The 20,145-nt window shown below is 40.1% G+C and overlaps 1 protein-coding gene across 1 annotated transcript in view; it reads left to right on the plus strand.

Annotated features, from left to right (window-relative positions):
* LOC103130144 (sushi, nidogen and EGF-like domain-containing protein 1) overlaps positions 1-20,087 on the plus strand; it is a gene marked incomplete at its 3' end in the record, with an annotated part of 28,150 nt that extends 8,063 nt beyond the window's left edge. The window contains exons 2-19 of the mRNA XM_007541466.2: positions 3,528-3,815; positions 4,907-5,047; positions 5,167-5,326; positions 5,415-5,540; positions 5,835-5,948; positions 7,037-7,150; positions 7,598-7,711; positions 9,786-9,821; positions 12,288-12,380; positions 12,484-12,612; positions 14,133-14,252; positions 14,587-14,703; positions 15,749-15,892; positions 16,313-16,486; positions 17,246-17,359; positions 17,455-17,568; positions 17,662-17,775; positions 19,971-20,087. Of these exons, the coding sequence (XP_007541528.1) occupies positions 3,528-3,815; positions 4,907-5,047; positions 5,167-5,326; positions 5,415-5,540; positions 5,835-5,948; positions 7,037-7,150; positions 7,598-7,711; positions 9,786-9,821; positions 12,288-12,380; positions 12,484-12,612; positions 14,133-14,252; positions 14,587-14,703; positions 15,749-15,892; positions 16,313-16,486; positions 17,246-17,359; positions 17,455-17,568; positions 17,662-17,775; positions 19,971-20,087 (2,329 nt within the window). The remainder of the gene's footprint in view (positions 1-3,527; positions 3,816-4,906; positions 5,048-5,166; positions 5,327-5,414; positions 5,541-5,834; positions 5,949-7,036; positions 7,151-7,597; positions 7,712-9,785; positions 9,822-12,287; positions 12,381-12,483; positions 12,613-14,132; positions 14,253-14,586; positions 14,704-15,748; positions 15,893-16,312; positions 16,487-17,245; positions 17,360-17,454; positions 17,569-17,661; positions 17,776-19,970) is intronic.
* Positions 20,088-20,145: the final 58 nt, after the last annotated feature.

Below are 20,145 nucleotides of genomic sequence, written 5' to 3' on the forward strand. Positions count from 1 at the left end.
ACTGAATTATTTAAACATAAACTGTAGCCCACAAAACGCACATTTCATTAAAAAACTAAACAAAAACATCTTATTGCTGTCTTACCTTTACGTAAGAAGGGTTCGGTGAATGCGCGTATGAAACTGGGGGGTTCGGTACCTCAAAAAAGGTTAAGAACTACTGCTCCATGGCTAGCTCACCGTGTCTTACTCTGCTGTTGTGGAGTCACAATATCTGGGATCATGAGCGCCCCCTGCCATGAGGCAAGAGAACTGCCTGCCTCACCTCGAGTCTGTTCTCTGCCGTTTCTGATTGCTCCTCCGCACACAAAACACGATACACACACAGTTAGTGACAACAACAAAAAAAAAACACTGTACATTATATACATAAGCTAAATTATGGAAAATCAGTCCATATGTTAAATGTTTTTTAGCCATTTTATTGCTGGCGTACAGACAGGACGAACATGCTCTCATAGAATGGCAGCCAGTGCAGTTAGCGAGAGGTTGCGCAATCCCAGGTGAGGCTCAGCTCGCTGCTGCCTCACCGGCTTCGCTTCTGAGCATTTGAGTGGGAAAATGCGAAAATCCAGCGATTTTTAAGAAAAAACTAATCAGAATTGGTTAAGCTAAGTAAAAAATAGATACTTTATAGTACAAACCACAGGGTGAAAATAGCAATATAAATGATTTTATTATTATATATTATTTTTCCATGATGACAGGTGAGGCTCTGCCTCACCTGCCTCCCTGACCGCATGCCACTGATATATATACACACACACACACACATTGTAATGTTACAATACAAAATGTTATTTCTTTTTTGGAATTTCCTACACTAATTCTGGTTTAAGGATGGGTCACTTTCAGACTGCTGTCATCACAGGTCTCTCATTAGTGGGCATGCGGGTGTGGGAATTTTGCCGATCCTTCCCTATGCCCTTGCTCTTGTATTATTATTATTATTGTTATTATTATTTTTCCTGGTATCAGATGGCGCTCCAGCTGACCCTTGCTGACCCCTGCTGACCCCTGAACTCTCCCTCAGCAGGCCATCCCCTCTCTCTCTCTCCTTCTCTTTGTATCTCTCTTTCTCTCTCTGCACTGGCCACATTCTCACCACATCACGCTGATTCAGAGGGGAAGACTGTGGTTGGGCAATTAACTGAACTGCTGCGCTGTGCCAAACAAAACTTCCTCTGCTGTTTTTACAGCAAAGTTCTTCAAATTATGGTTTTCATGCATCCGCGGAGCCAAGTTCAGCCATCCGACGTTGCTTTGTCATTGTCACATGCCACTCAGGGTGAAAGCGAAGAGAGTTCACACCGGGGTTTTAGGACAGAAAGGAAAGGTGCCAGCCAGTACGGACAGACTCTTCCCATGCTAATAATACTCTGGCACAATGCATGAATGAAAGCCTTTCATTGGGATTCATCCCCTCTGTCTGCAGAATGAACCTTTCCACACTGGTGGTTTTTGATAGGACAGTTAGCCTGTCGTGCTGTATCTGGTTCTGACTTTATTAGAGCAATTATTCAGAATCTGTCACCACATTGAAATTGAGGAATCACTATGTTCATTTATGTCCTGTAACATAAATCACTTCTTATATCACTTTTGCATCAGGGAAGTTCCCTAACTGGGTGTTTGCACCTGCAAACTAGATTCTCATAAGAATGCATAAAAATTTAATCAGTTTTAAAGCGCAACTTTTTGAAATCTTGGCATACCTTGAAACTAGCTGTTCGTTGCAACAAGTTACATTTACTCATGTTACTTTTTGAAAAAAAAAAAGAGAAACTTTTAGGAGTAATTTCACTTCACTGCACCTTTTTTTGAGTAATATTATTATGAAGTATCACTACTATCACTTCACTTCTTGGTTCTACACAAGCTCTGTAAACAAGTCTTTTTATTTTAATCTTTAAGATCCTAGAATTTGCACGACTATAGTTTTATCTGTCTCATGACATCATTTTTAGATATCCAGAAGTTTTGATCAGGTACACTGTACTAGAGGAACCATTTCACCAAGTACTTTTTCCACTCTTGAAAATATTCTTGAAATACTACTTTCTACTTGTGTGAAAATATGTTGAAGTAGTACTACTCTTACTTGAGTACAATTTCTGCGTACTCTGCCCACCTCTGGTCCAGCGGGTAGCCGGCCCATGCCTTCTGCAGAGCTATGTAAACAACTCGCTCCTTATGTGTTTCTCAGACTTCCTTTTGCAGATTCTGTTTCGCCTTAACTTGCATTTGCAACTCCTAATGATGCTCGGCGCAATTTTAGATATTTTTCCCTAATTGCATGTTAAAACAGTATTAATCACAAAGAGTCAGAAATGCTCAGATTTGTCTGCTTTTATTGGAGACTCAGTGGAGACTAAATGTGTATTGTGGAATTTAGCCAGATAAAGAGAATTAAGTGAGTAAATGAATGTCATGTGAACCTTTTACTTTCTGTAGGATGACTAAATGCTAAAAAGGTAGCATTTAGATTTAGATTCAAGCAGAATCTGCTAAATGCTTATTAGTAGTTAAGGTGCTAATAAAGATAAGCACAAAATTATTTGCACCACTCCCAGATTAAGTCTTAAGGTAATCTTTTGGGGGGTTTTTTACCAACATGTTTCTTCTCACTGGATGTTTTCTTTTCTTTTTTTTTTTTTTTTTTTTTACAAGTTTTTGGAGTGGCCCTGTCTAAACTCCTGATCTGAACCTGTCAGAGGATCAGTGAAGGGAGCTAAGGATGAGGGTGATGGAAAGGAGGGCAGTCAGTCTTAAAGATAAACTGAACCATGCAGAATACTGCTCAGGGTCTGCTGTAATGCCAATAAAGATTCTTCCTTTGATTATTGAGATGAGTATAAATCATTTGTAATTTTTAATAAAAAAAAGACATCTTTCTTATTTATGCTCATTTTATGTTGATTTATTCTCTTTTCAGAAATGCCTCTTTCCCTTCTCATCAGAAAGAAAAACATGTTGAAAGTCAATGATTTGACATCAAAATCTACCAGTTATATGTAGTTATATATCTGCTATTTTTAAGTCCAGGTTGACATCTTTAAAATAACTTCCTAGTCATACCAGTTATGAGCAAATCAAGCAGCAAACCCTCATGTGGAAGCATAATTTTCCTGGAGTTTTGTCGCTGCATTACCTTTTGCTTGTCTGAAGGTTTTTGGTTACTTTGCTGCTGGTGGAAGTCTGCAGATTTAAAGACCACAAATGTGCTTCCAGGTGTGCTGACTTTGCAGGTGAGAGCAACAGAAAGCAGCTTCTCTCTATTGCTGTCATCATTTGAATTAAAGGAAGCATCTGTTTGCTAAGTAGGAAGTGCCAACTTCCACGAAAGCAGCTTTCACTGCTCATTTCCAGAGTTTACCCAGTGACGTCGGCACAGTTCGGCCAAGTTTATGTTTCCCCATTCAGCACTTTTCGCCTAACTCCACCTAATCCTATAAACAAGTCAGAGCAACTTCAGGCTGACATGTGGGGTGTTTTATTCATGTGGCTTTATTGGTCCCTCTCCTCAGGTTAACAACAATGGTCTGGTGTCTTTCCTGAGGGAGGTCTCTCAGTTTACACCGGTGGCTTTTCCAATTGCTGGCGACAGAAGGGTGGTGGCGCCGTTCTGGGCCGATGTGGACAACCGTCTGGCAGGGAGCGTCTTGTACAGGCAGAGCCAGGACGCTTCCATCTTGAGGAGGGCTTCAGGTGACGTCAGGACGTACTTCGCAGAGTTCCCCGACTTCAACGCAACATGGGTGCTCATTTCTACTTGGCACCAAGTCACTTTCTTTGGAGGAAACTCCCAAACGCCGGTATAAATTTACCCAAATCTGTTCTGTCAACGTCAAGTTAAGTAGTAGAGTAACTTTGGGTGTTTTCAAAATCTGATTTCAACATACAATACAATAGAAATACTCTGGTCCTGGGTAGAAGCAGTCAATCAGAGCCAGGAGGGGTTTGGCGCTCTCGGTCACAATTGTATATGTAACATTACATGAAAGCCGGTTATCTGTTGTTAACTAGCCTGTGCATTCAAGGCAGACTCCGCTTTGCAGAACCAGCTGTACTGGAGTACGGAGCAAAGAACAGGGTAGGAACAAGGTAAACACGAGCTTGATTAACAGCCCTAAGACCCTCCTCCTGGCTCTGATTAGTTGTTTCTGACCCCGGAGCTGAGAATTTCTGCAGATGGCAGTAGGATTACAGGAAGGAGGCAGAGAAGTTAACTTTTTTCACATATTAACTGTCTCCATGATATCAGGACATAGTGACATCTTTAACAAGTATGCAAAAAACATTTAAAAATAAGAGTTACGTACTGGAGTGAGTTTTAAGGAAGCAGAAACTTGGTGGAAAATAATGACCGTGAAAAACCATGCAACTTACAGTGCCTTGAGAAAGTATTTATACATCTTGAATCTGTTTCCTCATGTTACAACCACACGTTTTCATGTATGTTATTGAGATTTTATGTGATATGTAAGAGTTGCATATATGTAAAGATACCCTATGTGCAGATGCACACAGTTTAGGGACCTTTCGGACAGATATGTGCTCCCATCGTTGCCAAGTATTGCCCCTGGAGGTCTGTCACCTCTATACTATAATGCAAGTCATTATCCCACATAACTTATAACCCTTTAACTCAATTAAGTTACTGCAAATCCTGCCTGCAGGCTTGACCTTCCTAATCAGTCTCTCTAATGGGTATTAATGCTTTTCTAAAGCAAAATGAAGGTAAACCTTTAGCCAAATATATTCAAGGTCTTGTATTTGTTATCTTTGCTCAGTTCTTGATATTTTACTCCCCTTTTGTTATCTAAGTAAAGATTTTTCTTTGGTATTCAAGGTTTTTCTAATGAAGTCATTATTTTAACCAAAGCTGTTTTTTCCTTCTGTGCAGGTTAATACTTTCCAGGTGGTGCTGATTACAGACGGAGAGCTTTCCTTTACCATATTCCAGTACAATAACATCACCTGGACAACAGGGAGGCATGCCAGCAGTGGAGGAAACCTACTGGGATTAGGGGGGATTGCGGCACAGGTAAGATCACTTTCTTATCTTGCTTGTGGATACAAAGTGCCCATCTGTCGGGAGTGGTTCAGAATCTCTCTATTATCAGTCCTTTGACACATCCGTCCCATTTGTTACCGTCTTCCTAGGCAGGCTTTAACGCTGGCGACGGCAGGCGCTACTTCAACATCCCGGGCTCTCGCACCGCCGATGTGGTTGGCTTAGAGGAAACGACCAACGTCGGCTACCCGGGCAGATGGGTCTTCAGGATAGACGACGCAAACGTGGAAGTGGGAGGCTGCAACTCTGGTGAGAGCCGCGCTCCTTAAAAGAAGAACACTTCTTTTAAAATCACACCTTTGACATCATTCCGCTTCCCATTCCCTTTATCTTCCAGCCTCGGTGTGTCCACACCTGCGTCCGTGCCTGAATGGAGGCCAGTGCATCGACGACTGTATTACAGGCAACCCCTCCTTCACTTGCTCCTGCTTGGCTGGCTTCACCGGCCGCCGGTGCCAAATCAGTGAGTTATGGTTGACACCGCTTCCTGCTGTGTTTAGCTTGACACATGGTGCATGCTGTGAACGACTACTTGTCTACTCGAGAACGGCCAGGAAAAATAACGTCGGCTTGTAAAAAAATAGCTAGATTTCAGCAGACTTTCCAGAGGGACACCTGAGTATTTCCTTAATACCTGTATCAGCTCTGCGCCAATCAGATGTGTTATCCTTGGAAGTCGTCTCAATCATTTACCAGATGTTTCCTTTTAATTAAAAACATCATAGTGCCTCCCTTGTGTTTCCTCCTGTTTTTGCAGATGTCAACGAGTGTGCTTCCAATCCGTGCCAGAATGGTGGGAGTTGTAAAGATCAGATTAATGGTTTCATCTGCGAGTGTCCTCCCGGTTACATGGGGGTTCACTGTCAAACAGGTACATTTCATCCATTTCCTCAGGCTGTCATGACTCAAAGTCGCTTTCCCATTTATAATCTTCCATTTATGCAGCGTTTGTGTTTCCATTCTATTGGGATTGGGTGTGATATCTGCATGCTTCTCCCCTTTCAATCCTGATGCAATAGGATGTTAATGAACAAACGGAATAACTTCAAGCAGTGAGTGATATTTTATATAAGCCTTTTATTTTACATTTGCTTTTAACAAACTTTTGTTAAATTTTTATGAAGGCGTGAATGGGAGTTTTCTGGCCAATTATCAATCTGTAAACAGTCTTAACCGCCGATTTGGAAGAGAGTCACATGACTGGCTATTTTTTTTGACAAACGCAACCGGTTAACGTTTTGTTACTACAAGCACCGGACATTTTGCACCTTATATTTGCACCTTACATTTCTATATTTTTGGATTCTTGAGTTATTTTTCTCCTCTTTGACAACCAACGACTTCAAGTCATTTTCTAGAACCTGCTAACGGGAGCGACAAGATCTGAACCGAATTTATGTAACAGAGCAACACAACGTAGAAAATAATTCTAAAGTGGAAACAAAAGAATACGTCACTGAATTGTTTTGGGAGAAAATAAAGATATATAAAGCTAAAAATGCATTTGTCTTGTAGTTCTGTAGTCACATGCCTGAAACATGATTTTAAATGAAAAAAGTGGTCTTTTTTTTCTTTTTTCTGGTTTTTTTTTGTTTGTTTGTTTTACAACAACCACTTTTGGCAAAAAAAAAAAAAAGACTTAGGCCAATATTTCAGGAAGGTGACAATATGATATAAGGAATGTTTACTATGTTTACTTAAAATGGAGATGTAGTTTCTTACCATGCTGAACAAAGTTCCTTCCTTCCTGGAACCTAAGCGCTCATTAAGCATCTTATCACACAAACACAAAGACGATCAGCCTGCAAAGAAGTATCAAAGCCTCTTCTAATACCTTCGCAGCCAGCAGCACATATTTGCAGAATGAGCGGAGCCGCGTGGCGGATATATTAATCAGCTGAGTAAATATTCCCTGAGTGTGTCTTTCTGTATCTGTGTGTGTGTGTGTGTGTGCTGCAGACATTGACGAGTGCGAAGACAGACCATGCCTTAACAATGCTTCGTGTGTACAAGGCAATGGCAATTTCACCTGTGTGTGTGAGCCGGGTTTCATCGGGGTGCGGTGTGAGACAGGTGAGTGGGGTTTGTCTCGGTCGACTCATTTTCACTTCTTTCTACATTATACTCAGTTTGTGTCAAACACTCAATCAGTCTGGACAAATTGGTATTGGTAGACAAACTGGTCTTGCTCGAAGTGATTTCAAAGCACCGCTTCTTTTAAAAATATTCAAACTGCTTCCTTCGGTGAAGTCAGTATGCAAAAAGTCATTTTCTCATCCAAGTCCCATGTAGATGTTTAGTTTTGTAACTTAAATCCGGGAGGAAATGAAATGATCAGGCCCTCCAGAGTTCACAAATCCCTGCTTCTACATGAAACCAGATTAATCCTAATGCCAGACACCTGGTCAATGAAACTTTATGCCTGCACCAGGCGAGGCCAATCCCACTAATCCAGCTTACTGTTGAACACATCCGCCTCTCGATTCACCTTTGATTGGTCGATATCGGTGTGTTCCTCAGACATCAACGAATGTGAATCCCAGCCATGTCTGAATGGAGGAGAATGCGTGGATTGGGTGACCGGCTTCACCTGTGCGTGTCCCGCTGCGTTCACTGGGACGTTCTGTGAAACAGGTGGGATTCAGCAAGAGAAACTCATAGAAAACTTTTTTTTTGTTTTTGTTTTTTTTTGCCTTCATCAACTGTATCCTGGTTGCCTTTGCAGAGTAACACAAGCCCCTGTGCAGACAGTTTATAATATCTGACTAATTGCAGCATTCCCTTCTCAGGCCTGTGGGTGGGAAGAGGGTTTTTCTGTTTCTCGATCCTGTTCAGTTGCAGGGATCTGTGAATGTACTGCCACTGAAAACATGTTTAGCATACTTCGGCACGCTCTTTGCCAAATTAATGTGCCTTTAAAATAATCAACTTTGAAAAGTGGAAAGAATTATGAATTCAGAGAGGATTTCTGCAGCTGTGTGGCCAGAAACTCTGCGTGCAGAAAAGCCTTCAATGATTTTCTGCAGGATTTTATCTGACGGATCGACATGAAGCCGTGCAAAGCTGTGAAGGGATGAGAAAAGAATTCTGGGTTTATTCTGATACCAATAAATTAATATTCCTGTGTTACAATGGTTCAGTAGAGCTCCAAACTTAAATCCTTAAGCATTTCATAAGGACTGAAGGCTGATGTTTACAGATTATCCCCGTCAAATCTGACTGAGCGTAAGTTATTTTGCAGAGAAGAACAAGAAAAAGTCTTGTCTCTATGTTTAAAGCTGGTAAAGAAATGTGAAAATAGACTTTAAGCTCTGATTGTAGCAGAAATCTTGACTCAGTGGAGCAGAATACAAATGCACAGCACACTTTTACTTATTGAAAGCAACATTCTTTTGTAGTCTGTAGACGTAATGTGACAAAATATAAAATGTGATTACTTTTCAAGGTGTTGTAATATCAAAAAAAAAAAAGAAAAGACAGTAGATCAGAGTAGGTCAGTAAACACAGATTCAACACCTTTATAATACAAGGACTCATTTTTGTCCAGGAAATAAAATTTGTCCAGAGCTGCAAAAATACCCTTGGTCCTTTGATTAAATTTAGCTTTTCAAGTTTTTTTTTGCTGCATTCTAACATTTGCTTGTTTTATGATTAGAGGAAAATGATTTTATCTCTGTGTTTAGGTTTTAAGAAAAAGAAAGTTACTTACAAAGAGAAAATTTTATTTTATTGAATGAAACAAAGACATGACTGAAGAAATTGATATTATCATTCTATTGTGGAATATAACTTTAAATAAAAATACATAGACAACTTGCTAAAATTTGCTTTTTTAACTTTTATATTCAAAACCATTCCTCAGTTTAAGTCCAGCCAAAATTTTTATGAATTTAATATTGACAGACACTTTGGTGGGAAAAATACAAAAATTGCTTCTAATTTGCAGAGATCACATTGTTTTTAAACAGTTCAGTTATTTCCTCCTCCTCTTCCTGAAAAGCTGGAGCTCTTTCAATCTTTTCTCTATGAAATTCAAGACTCATCATTAATGCTTCTCATTATTTGTAGACCTAATCTGCCAACATCCAAACTTTTTGAATGTTATTTTAGAACCATAATAAGAGAGTGAAATCTTATTAGAATAAAATTTAAAAAATGAATATTGTAGATACTTTGTAGTTCAAAATAGTTAAGTCTCTGATTTTTTCTCCATACTTTCTAATCTAGTTTCTGCAAATACAGAATTATGTAATAAGCTTAGATTTATGTTGTCTGATTTAAAGCAGTTATCTGCTTTATTTTTTTTTTTATCTCTGTGATGTAAAACTATTATTTTTCTACTACAGTCGGAATACTTTGTTCTTTTTCTTAAAATATTGTACTGTCTACATCGTAAAAATAATTATCATTTGTGTGTTTTTAATTGAAAAACAAAATAATCCTCTGTGTGCTTTGACAATTTTGGCCCGTGTGGGGAAAGAAAATTGGACACCACAGTTTATGGTGATTGTTTCATATTTATTTATAGAATAAGATGTACTTTCCTCTAAGAATGTTTTCCTTCTCATTCTTCGTTTCTGAAACTCTTTATTTCCATAATTCTTTTGGAAAATAGTATATTTCTCAATATGAAAGATGTTTCATCTTCTAAATTGTATTATTTGAATAAAATAAAAATAACCCTCCATTGTTTTTTTTCTTTCTTCAGAGCTGATGAATTCCACCGATCCACACAACCAAACAGGTAACCAAGAAGCTTTGCCAAAAAATAGTTCTCATTTTGCTGTTTTACATCTGCTTTTTGGGAGATTAAGAATGCACCGGGTTGAAGATCCTGTTGCTGCTGGACTTTTGGATCTGTTCCTGTGCTCTGCTCTGAACGCTGTCAAAGTGTGCAGGTTTTGTTCTCTGCTGCTAAGTGCAGGCAGCTGGGTAGGTAGAGAGGCAGACTGAGGTATTTTGAAGAAGAGCTGTGCTATCCCACAGGAATGTGGATGTCTGCCCTTGAAGACTCAGCTGTAGTGATGGATTATCGTAATTATCAAAACTGACACGACCTTGCCCAGTTTACTACAGGAACCGGTTGCTTGATCCTGCGAATAATTGCTTTGTAGTGGCTTTTTTATTAGTTTACAAACAAGAGGAAGCGTTTCGTCTAGACCCAAAAAGTGCCAGTTTATGAGTTGAGGCAGCGCGGTGGTATTCGAGTCATTTCTTCAGCCTGTGCTGCTGAAGTATGCATGCTTTCAAAACTGCTCCTCTTTGGAACGGAGCCATAGCGTCACGTGATTTATCGTTTTTAGCCATTTACACTCAAAAATTTGAATGTAAATGGCTGTAAATTAAAATTTAATTCCCAGTCACACAGCATGTAGAGTTTGTGTCATGCTATTCCTGTTCCAGAGATTAACTTTCATCTTTCAAAGGAGATTGCACTTAACCAACTGAGACCAGCTGCTGCAAATGTTTGTTCCCTCAGCTAAAAGTGCCCTTTAATAAGGTTTGAGCTCCTACAAATGCATGTTGCTTTTCACCCCTGAGCTGAAATAACTATCAGTGCTTATATAGGCTCTCTTAAATCTCCCAAATACTTTCCTGCCTGGCTCACTTGGAAGGCACAGCAGGGGAAAAAAAGAGCAGGATTCTCCAAGGAAGAGAAAGTAGCCGGACTCAGACAAGCCTAATCAGGCTCTCAGATCAAAGGGCCCGGGCGGCGCAGGTGGCCAATCAAAGTGGCTCTCTCAAATTAACAGTCCATTAATTGCCCCGGGGGCATTGCGTTTTTGGTCACAAAATATGCTCCATATCACCGGAAAATGAATGCCCTCCACCAGAGCTCCCAGTGACTTCAAAGGTGGAGCCATTAAGCCACGACACAGCCGTGTCCTTTGATCCGCTGCCGCAATTAAGCAGGGACAGCAAAACAAAAACATTTGTACAGTTTGTGAGGAGCGGATGTGCATTGTGCAGGAGGGTAATTATTTTATTTTTTTATCCTCTGAAGTTGTCGGAAAAGAGAAATGGCACCAAATTGATAGTTTGCAGCAGTGGTTTTCTTATAACAAATAACCACGTCAGTAAGGGCTATGATTTTCCAGTACTGGCACAATCAACGGCAAATAAAACAGAGAAAGATGTTCAGTCAGTCAATCAGTCAAGTTTTTTTGTGGAGCACATTACATCAACAAGGCATCATAAAAACGCCATAGAGTCAACAATTGAGGAACCAGTAACAAACATTACATTTTGACAAATGCCATAATTAAAATCATCATACACATCAAATATGTTGGTCAGTGTTCCATTTATTATGGTTCAGCAGCAACTCTAAACAGGTTGGTTTATAGCCTTGATTTAAAGGAACTAAAACTGCAGTTTTGCAGTTTTCTGGAAGTTTGTTCCAGATTTGTGGTGCAAAGAAGCTGAATGCTGTGTCTCCATATTTGGTTCTGGTTCTGGGGATGTAGAGCAGAATCAGAACCAGAAGACCTGAGAGGTCTGGAAGATTGCTATGACAACACCAGATCTTCTATATTGGTGCTAAGCCGTTCAGTGATTTATCAACCAACAATAGTATTTTAAAGTCTATTCGCTGAGCCTCTGGATCCAGTGTAAGGACTTTAGAACTGGATGATGTTCTCCATCTACCTGGTTTTACTCAGAACACCAGCAGCTGCAGTTGCCTCATTGATTTTTAAGGCAGACCTGTGAAAACACTGTTGTAGTAATCAATGCGACCAAAGATAAACACATGGAAGAGTTTCTCTAGATTGGCACTGCAGGTTTCGTTAAAATATGAGGTTTAATTTTGTTTTCCATTTTATGTCAGGAGTCAACGTTTCCATATAGTAATGTTTTATTTATTTATTTATTTTGTACTTCTTGCTAAATATCCAACAAAGGGAGTACTGTACAATTTTTGGTATTGAACACTGTCCATTTTGCTGGTGTACACAAACTGTAAAGAAGTACACCATCATTAGCTCACATTGCTAACTTTCATTAGATGGACACTCAGCACAGGAATCAACATTTCTCACTTGTTTTCCCTTTCGAAACTCAAGCGGTGCTAGTTTGAGAATGTTGGGTTTGCAACATATCAAATGAAAGACACTCAACATGTGGCATTGATGATGGTTATTAGTACTGGATCTTTCACACAGCCAATATCCATCTGCTTGTGTGTGTGTGTGTGTGTGTGTGTCTGCAGTAGAATGCCTTTGCCAGAACGGGGGCGTCTGCGTGGGCATCAATGGAACCTGTGAATGCCCTCCAGGCTACACCGGAGCCTACTGTCAGCTGGGTGGGTATGAGCTGAATAATCCCTTGATGAATGGGTCACTCTGTGACTGAGACATTTTCCTCTAAAATTTATGTACCTGCTTTTCTCAATTCCCCTAACTCAGGAATAACTCAGACGCTGTGCAGTAACAGCAGAACATGTCCTGATGGAAGTCCCTGTTTGGAGTATGGAGGAGCTTATCTTTGTACGTGTCACACTGGAGTAGAGCCTGATCATATGGACTTTTACCCTGGTAAGACCCTGAGGCACCAGCATGTTGAACAAACACTTTGGCAGCTGCAGTTTCAGTCAGAAGTTTTCATACCCATGTCATGGCTAAGGTGGAATTGTTGATTTTCTCCAATCATCAAAAAAGTCAATATTGCACATTTACTCCTACTAATATTTGGTTCAAACTTTTACTGGGTTGGCTTTCTGACATGGACTTTGTTTCTTAGCTGTAGTCCACAATTTTTCTCTGGGCTTCAGGTCATAGCCATTCCGAAAGTTTTACCTGTTTTGGCATAATTTAAAACCAGCCTATCTTTGGTTTGTTGAAACACGCCGCTGTCTTCAAATTGCATCGGTTTAGCTGTTGATTTTATGTGAAGTTGATGTTAGATGTTAGATGTTTGTGCTGTTATACCCTTTAAGCCAACAGTAAACAGACTCTTAGCATTGTGCAACCACCACCAGGCTTGACGGTTACAGTGGTATTAAGTTAGAAAGCCTCACCTTGATTCCCTCAACCTTTCCTGCATTCAGTGTCACCAAACATCTCAATAGTTGTGCTATCTAAACATAGCAAACTTTCGTAATTGGTTCATCCATGTGGGTGGTTCCAGTTTTTAGTAGATTTCATTGGTGTCAGTTTTGGAGCTGAGGCTTCTTGTTTGATGTTCTCCTTCCCAGTCCATGGCGATCTAACACTTGCTTTGCTGTAAGCAGTTTATGGCAGATTGGAGTCTCTGCTAGCAGCTTCTGGTTCGTTCCTTGAGTCTAAGGGTGACAGTTTGGACCTTATTCCAGACCTTGGCAAGATGTTGAAATCCTAACAAACGTATATGTGCATATAATTGTTTGAACTGGCTGTGCTGGAATCTGCCGTTGTTCAGAAGTGGCTAAAGGTTCTTTTTAAGGTTGTAAATTGTACAGTTCCCATTAAATTTTGACCGAGTTCCTTGGACATTTCCATTGTTCTGAGTATTGGTCAGTCTGACAAGTGCAAGTCCTTGTTTATGCTGGCAAAGAGAAACTTCCTGCTGCAGTCAAACATAATCACTGATGGGCAAGATAAAGGTTTTCTTGAAACTTCTGAGCGTCTAATTAAAAGACTTAGTTGAATATATAGCATATTTTTCTGTTTGTATCACCACATTTGGAAAAAGAACAGCTTTGAAGAATCCTTAAACACCCCAAATTAATGTGACCATCTTGCCCATAATCAGTGTGTGTAAACTTCTGGCGACACTATATTTATTACTGCATGTATATTTGTTTCCTGTAGTCACAAACACTTGAGCTTCATAAGTGAACTTCTAACATTCACAGTTCAAATCGTGAATACTGGGCAAAATTGACATCTTTGATGTTGTTGATTGTTCTGTAATCAACTGAATAAAAAACAAACTTTGGTTGTTTTTTTTGTTTGTTTTGTTGGGGTTTTTTTTTTTTTAAGTTGAACCAAATCTCCATGTGCTTGAGCAAAACTTTGGAGCTTTGTTGTCCCCCATTGCAGTGGAACACAATCAAGTCTTGTTATGTGTTTTTCAGTACAGCCCCAGTCGGTCTGCGACTCCTCCCCTTGTCTGAATGGTGGGTACTGCTACGAACGAGACGGAGGCTACACCTGCGAGTGCAGATATGGATACTCTGGCAAACATTGTGAAAAAGGTAGAATAATTGATTAAAACATTCAGCAGTGCCTGCATATGAATCGGCTTTAAGCAGCATTTATAAAACATCCCTCTGTGTTGTGCGTTATTACCCGGGCTCAAGTCCAACAGCGGCTTTTCATGCCCTAGGAAACATGCCATCACTCGTAATGCTCCTTGAAAAATTGCAATGCTGAAAGGCTTATGATAATTTGTATGTATGACGGAGTTATGGGCTATTTCCCCAAATTATGACTCGAATCTCAACGGAGTGGAAGACATGTATTTTGTGTGATTAAAAGTTAGAGTGCTCTCTTCTTCAATGATTCCTCTTTTTGACTGTCTCTTTCCAGTTAGACTTAATACATGTGCGTCGAGCCCCTGTCGTAATGGAGGCTCCTGTAAGGAAGAGGGAGGGAGCTACAGATGTGTGTGTCCTTACAGATTTACTGGAAAACACTGCGAAGTGGGTGAGTACCACTCTACTATTATTATGACTAATATTTGGTTGCAGGTTTGTGTGAAAGTATTAAAGTAATAAATGTGTAGAAATAAGTCTTGGATAACTACTCAGACAACTCCAGTTCTTTCAGTATGTTTCAGCTAATTATGCACAAATCAGAACAAACATCACTTAGAGTCACCAAAATTATTTCCATTTGCTGAATGCCATGATATTTAGAGAAATAATATGTCAAGATATTTATTGCTTAATGTTGTCAGAATCAGACATGTACATACAGAATGATGTAGACATCCTATTTTGGTAACTCTAGCTGAACTAATATAAAAGAAGTTTGTTCTGTTGTAACTTCAGACATTGAGAAAAAAAAACATGGATTTTTATTTGGTGTACGTAAACTTCTGGTTTCAGCTATACAAACAAACACCGTCCACGTCATAATGTACTGTTCTTTTTGCTGTCTGCTCAAAGAGTAAACCAACCAATTACAGGGCAGCAACTCAGTGCATTCAGGCCTCCAGACATGGTGAAGATGACTTGCTAAACTTCAAACCAAGAATGTGAAAACAAGGGGATTTGAAATATTTTGAACGTCGTATGGTTGTTGGTGCCAGAGAGGCTGGCTCCAACAAGAAGCCTCTCTTTTTTTTTTTTCTTCTCAATAAAAAGATTGTTTTCCCGTAATTGTAAGATATTTCGAAAACCTGCTGATTTGTGGAAGTTTTCACACACAGCAATTTTTAAGGTTTGTAGAGAATGGTCAGAAATAAAGAGACTGTCCACTAAGTGTCTGCTGTGTGGAGAATGGGCAGCGTGGTTCAAGATGACAGCAAGCCAACAATAGCCCATAGAACCTGTCATTACAGCCGACATGCAGAATACCATCTGTAACACACGACACACGACATTCTTGTCATATTCCTTTCTTGAACAATTCCTAATTTTTCTTTGATATTTAAATGTAAGCTAGCCTCGTCCTGAATGCCAGAAAAGTAAACTACCTCAGTAATTAAAAGAATGAATTTCATTCTAGTCCTTTCTTTGGTTTTCAGGAAAGCCAGACCCCTGTTCCTCCACTCCCTGCCAAAACGGTGGAACGTGTTTTCACTACCTAGGAAAGTATAAATGTGAATGCACTGACGAGTACAGCGGAAAAGACTGTCAAATAAGCCGGAGCTCACTACATCCCTCTGCAGGTAAGCAGACTTTGTGTCACTGGGCAACAATGTCTTAATCTCCCTCTGATGTTGACATTTGCAAGATGTTGCCCTGGACAGATTAGACGAGGCCGGAGGATATCCTGAGTTGTTAAAGTGCGTAGATATTAGCTTTCCATCTAAAGATAATCTTAGCGGTGTTGCTGCACTAGAGGCCCCGCATTTACAAATATAGATGGCTGTGTAGGCTATATAAAGTAAGACGTGATTAGACACGGTGATGCATGTCTACACACTCTTAACAACACGCTGGAGGTAATTTTAGCAGGACAAATACAGACGGTTCTCGATGGAAAGCACCTCCATAACCTTTGGTGTGCTTTGGTGGGAGACCACTGTGACCGTCTTGTTACTATGCAGCCATGCTCGTATTTATCGGTGTGTTTGCATTCGTTTTAGAGCTGGGCTGTGGGCCGCCCCCCCATGTCAAACACGCCGAAGTCCAGTTCTCCTCGACAACACCAGGCTCTGTTGCTGCGTACGTTTGCCATTCAGGGTTCACGTCTGTGCCCAGAGCCACGCAGAGCATCTGCGGCACTCAGGGAGAATGGACCCAGCCGCCCGTTTGTAAGGGTCTGTAGAACACAACAACACATGCACCCTCTCCAACCCCCAAAGCAAGCCCATGTGAAAAATTGTTTTGTTCTTACAGTAGCTGCGTTTCCAAATCTGTGCAAAACTTTCTCGATATGCTGCTCATATCGAAGAACAGAAATTGCGATGTTTCTACTGAATAAAAAGCAGAATTAAAATCACATGTGAATAAGTCTGTAATAAGTCATTTAAAAGTCATGGTGGCGATCGATGTAAACAGTTACAGGAGATGTATTCATGTTTCAGCCACAATGCTAGCACTCATCAACAGCCAGGAGAGGAGACGCTGTTCAGGTGTTGGAGAGACAAACTTATGCTGAGGAGCAGCTACATGTTTTAACAAAATTGATGCTGTGAGAGCTATGATGGAGGCAGCTGCGCATTGTCAAAGAAGGCCAGTGTCTACAAATAAGTGCACACTGCTGTAGCTGTATACAAACTGGCTTGAGGCAGAAAAACTAAAGTGCTTCCATTGCATTTTTTTGAAATTCACAAAATTTTATATGGCTGAAAAACCACCTCATCCCAGCATGAAAACTCTTTGTGCAAAAATGTGAGTTTTTTCAAAATCGCCGTGTTTCCATTACACAAACTTATTTTGCACAATTCCAATTTGTGCAATTTTATGATCAATGGAAACATCCGTAATTAAAGTTGAACATCCTTCAGTGGTTTTTGGAGTTATGCTTTACTTTACATGTACCTGAACTCAATTGTTTCTTCTTTTTTTTTTGACAGAGATTAACGAGTGCTTATCACAGCCTTGTCTCAACGGCGGTTCTTGTCAGAACAAGATTGGGTCCTACAAGTGTGTCTGCAAGGACGGCTTTGGTGGAAAACGCTGTCAGATTGGTAAGGCTTTCTGTAGTTCCATGACATTCACAGAAACACAAAAGAAAATTCACACGTATACAGCTCCTATATGTGAATGTTTCATTTCCTCTAAGATGCAAATGAATGCCTGTCTGAGCCCTGCATGAACAAGGGGACATGTGAGGATCAGCCTGGCTCCTACTTGTGTCACTGTCCACAAGGCTTCAAAGGACAGAACTGTGAAATAGGTGCAGTGGCTTTTCAACCACAAATATTGCACATTTAGCCAATGGCAGAAATAAAAGGACGAATTCTACCGACGTTTAAATGTCTGTGTGCAGAGCAAGATGGTTGTGAGTCCAGCCCCTGTCTGAACGGAGGCGTGTGTCGGGGTTACAGACAGTACTACGTGTGTACGTGTAAAGACGGTTTCTTTGGGGAACGCTGCCAGATGTGTAAGTAAACTTTGCAGAGTCTCTGATATTTACCTTGAGATTCTCACATTTATCTCTTAACTCTGTCAGAAACAGTGTTAAAATTGCAAAGGAGTTCTTCCCTTTTGTTTTTAGTCCTTGTATCCAATACCCAATTTTGAAATTTAGGTCTTGCGTTTAAAATTAGATTGCAAGGGTAATTTTGGGTCTGTAATCAGTAAAAAAAAAAAAAAGTCCAGATTTCACTGCATCAAAAGCTGCCATTTATCAATCGGAATATTGATCCCAAGACATCTTCAAACTGTTTTGAAAAACAAAAGAGATGGTAAATATGGTTGCAATCCCAACTTTTTTGGTGCCTGCAGCATTTAGTGAATAAAGATGTACAATTTCTCATTTTAAATATTTGCTACATTATGTGCTGTTGTGAATAACATGTTGCCTCATGATTTGACTGTCTTTGAGTTTTTATTGTGTTCAAATTTAAAGAACCTTTCTGGCATTCGGGTTGTATTTAACATCCTCTCCTCAACCGTCCACACGCCTTCAGGAGCATCCTGGTCAAAGTTTCTCCTGGGTGTTTCACAACCCAAACTGAAGTGCAGAGTAGACCAAGCTTTTGCTGCAGCTGCTTCAAAATTGTGGAATAGCTTACCTCTATGCATCCACACTGCTCAGGCCAAAGTTTGTGGAATGTAGCCATGTTCGTAAGTCCCAGTTATAAATCAAGTGGTCACATTTTGAGTTGTGGGCGAGTAATTTAAGCCTAGCTGATGGTAAAAAGTGAGCACTGCAATAATCAAGGCGATGGGTAATAAAAGCATCGGACTGTCTCCGTATTGCTGTTGGAGGCAGAATTAGGCTTAACTCTTGTCAGATGCCTTAACTGGAAAAAGGATTATTTTACAAAGTTGACTTGACAGTCAAGTTTTAATGTAGGATCCATTTTTATCCCTGTATTTATTATGAGGCATTTCTAATTGGATGCCAAGTAAGACAGCTCAGTCCAAGGACTCCTGTTAGGTTGGGACAACATGACTTCAGAGTTTTTCTCGTTAAAATGTAAAAATTTCAGTGCCAACCAAATCCTACTGTCAACAAGACAATCAAGATGATGATGGACAGAACACCCACCAAGCTCACAGTTGTTTTTAAATGCAATACGAAAATAAATTTCACACTGAAAATCCAAAAGCGAGTAAAACGGGAACAAAACTCCTTGAACTGTTGTGCTTGCCAGCATTTCTTCTTAACTGTTAGAGTTGGATATAGTGATAGTATCTTTACCAGTAAGTAAGGTACATGAAGAGTGTATTCACATCAGCCCCTTTTAGTCCACTTTAATCAAACTCTAGTCTGTTTGCCTAGAAAGTTTAGTTTCTTTGGGGAGGTGTGAATGCGTAATCCAACTCTGAGGGGGACCAAAAATGCGAAATCCAGTCTGCCTAAAAGCCTACGTTTCAGTTCAGCTGAAGTGAACTCTGGCACACTTCCAATGCTGTCTCTGATCCAAAAACAGGAAGAGGACTATAGCACATTGCAGTCTGGGTAAATACAACCAACACAAACGCAAGAGTCTAATGTTAGAGAAAAGGCTTGTAGTATTTTACCAAAGACAAAAACAAATCCTACAACTGCCTCAGTTTGAAGCTACTCCATTTTTGTTTACATTTGGTGAAGAAGGAATTTGCACTCGTGTCTTCTTTGGAGGTTTCTGAGTCCCTTCCTTCAGTGGTTCTTGGTGCAGCGCCACCACAGGCGAGGGTGTGAACAGCAGTTTTTCAATTGGTTTGGATCGTTTGACACAGTGCAGCGTGAAAGCAAACCTCACTTTGGTTTCAAACCTCACTCAGTTTTGGTCAGAATCAAATAGTCTACTGGACTATTAGGTGTGAAAATGCAAAAAGGTTTTAGATGCATAGGAGCAAGTGGAGTAATTGTGACGAAGCAAAACAGAATATTTTAAGTTCACACAGTCTTTAATTCCATAAAGTCAATTAATTGTAAAAACAAAACAGACAAAACCTGTCCTTTTTGGTTTCTCGCATTTCCATACGTTCCTCGTCTTATCTTTTTTGTGGTTATACACACAACACAGTTCTATTTCCATCGCTGTTCAGCTTTAAATGGGATTAACATAACCTTTATGTCTCTTAGACTGTCGTTACATGAACTACAGTATCTTATTGCCACTGTTTGTCTTTGTCACCACCAAGTGGAGGACCCATGTGTGCTGAAACCGTGTGGAACTCGAGGCAGCTGCTGGAGTGACAGGAGAGGAAACTACAACTGTGTCTGCAAAGTGGGCCTCACAGGCAAAGACTGCGAGAAAGGTCAGTAAGGTCAACAATCAGACTGCACTCACAAATTTATAAAGACAACAATGTGGTT

This window comes from Poecilia formosa, unplaced genomic scaffold, assembly GCF_000485575.1.
Source record: "Poecilia formosa unplaced genomic scaffold, Poecilia_formosa-5.1.2 Scaffold609, whole genome shotgun sequence".
Classification (NCBI taxonomy): domain Eukaryota; kingdom Metazoa; phylum Chordata; class Actinopteri; order Cyprinodontiformes; family Poeciliidae; genus Poecilia; species Poecilia formosa.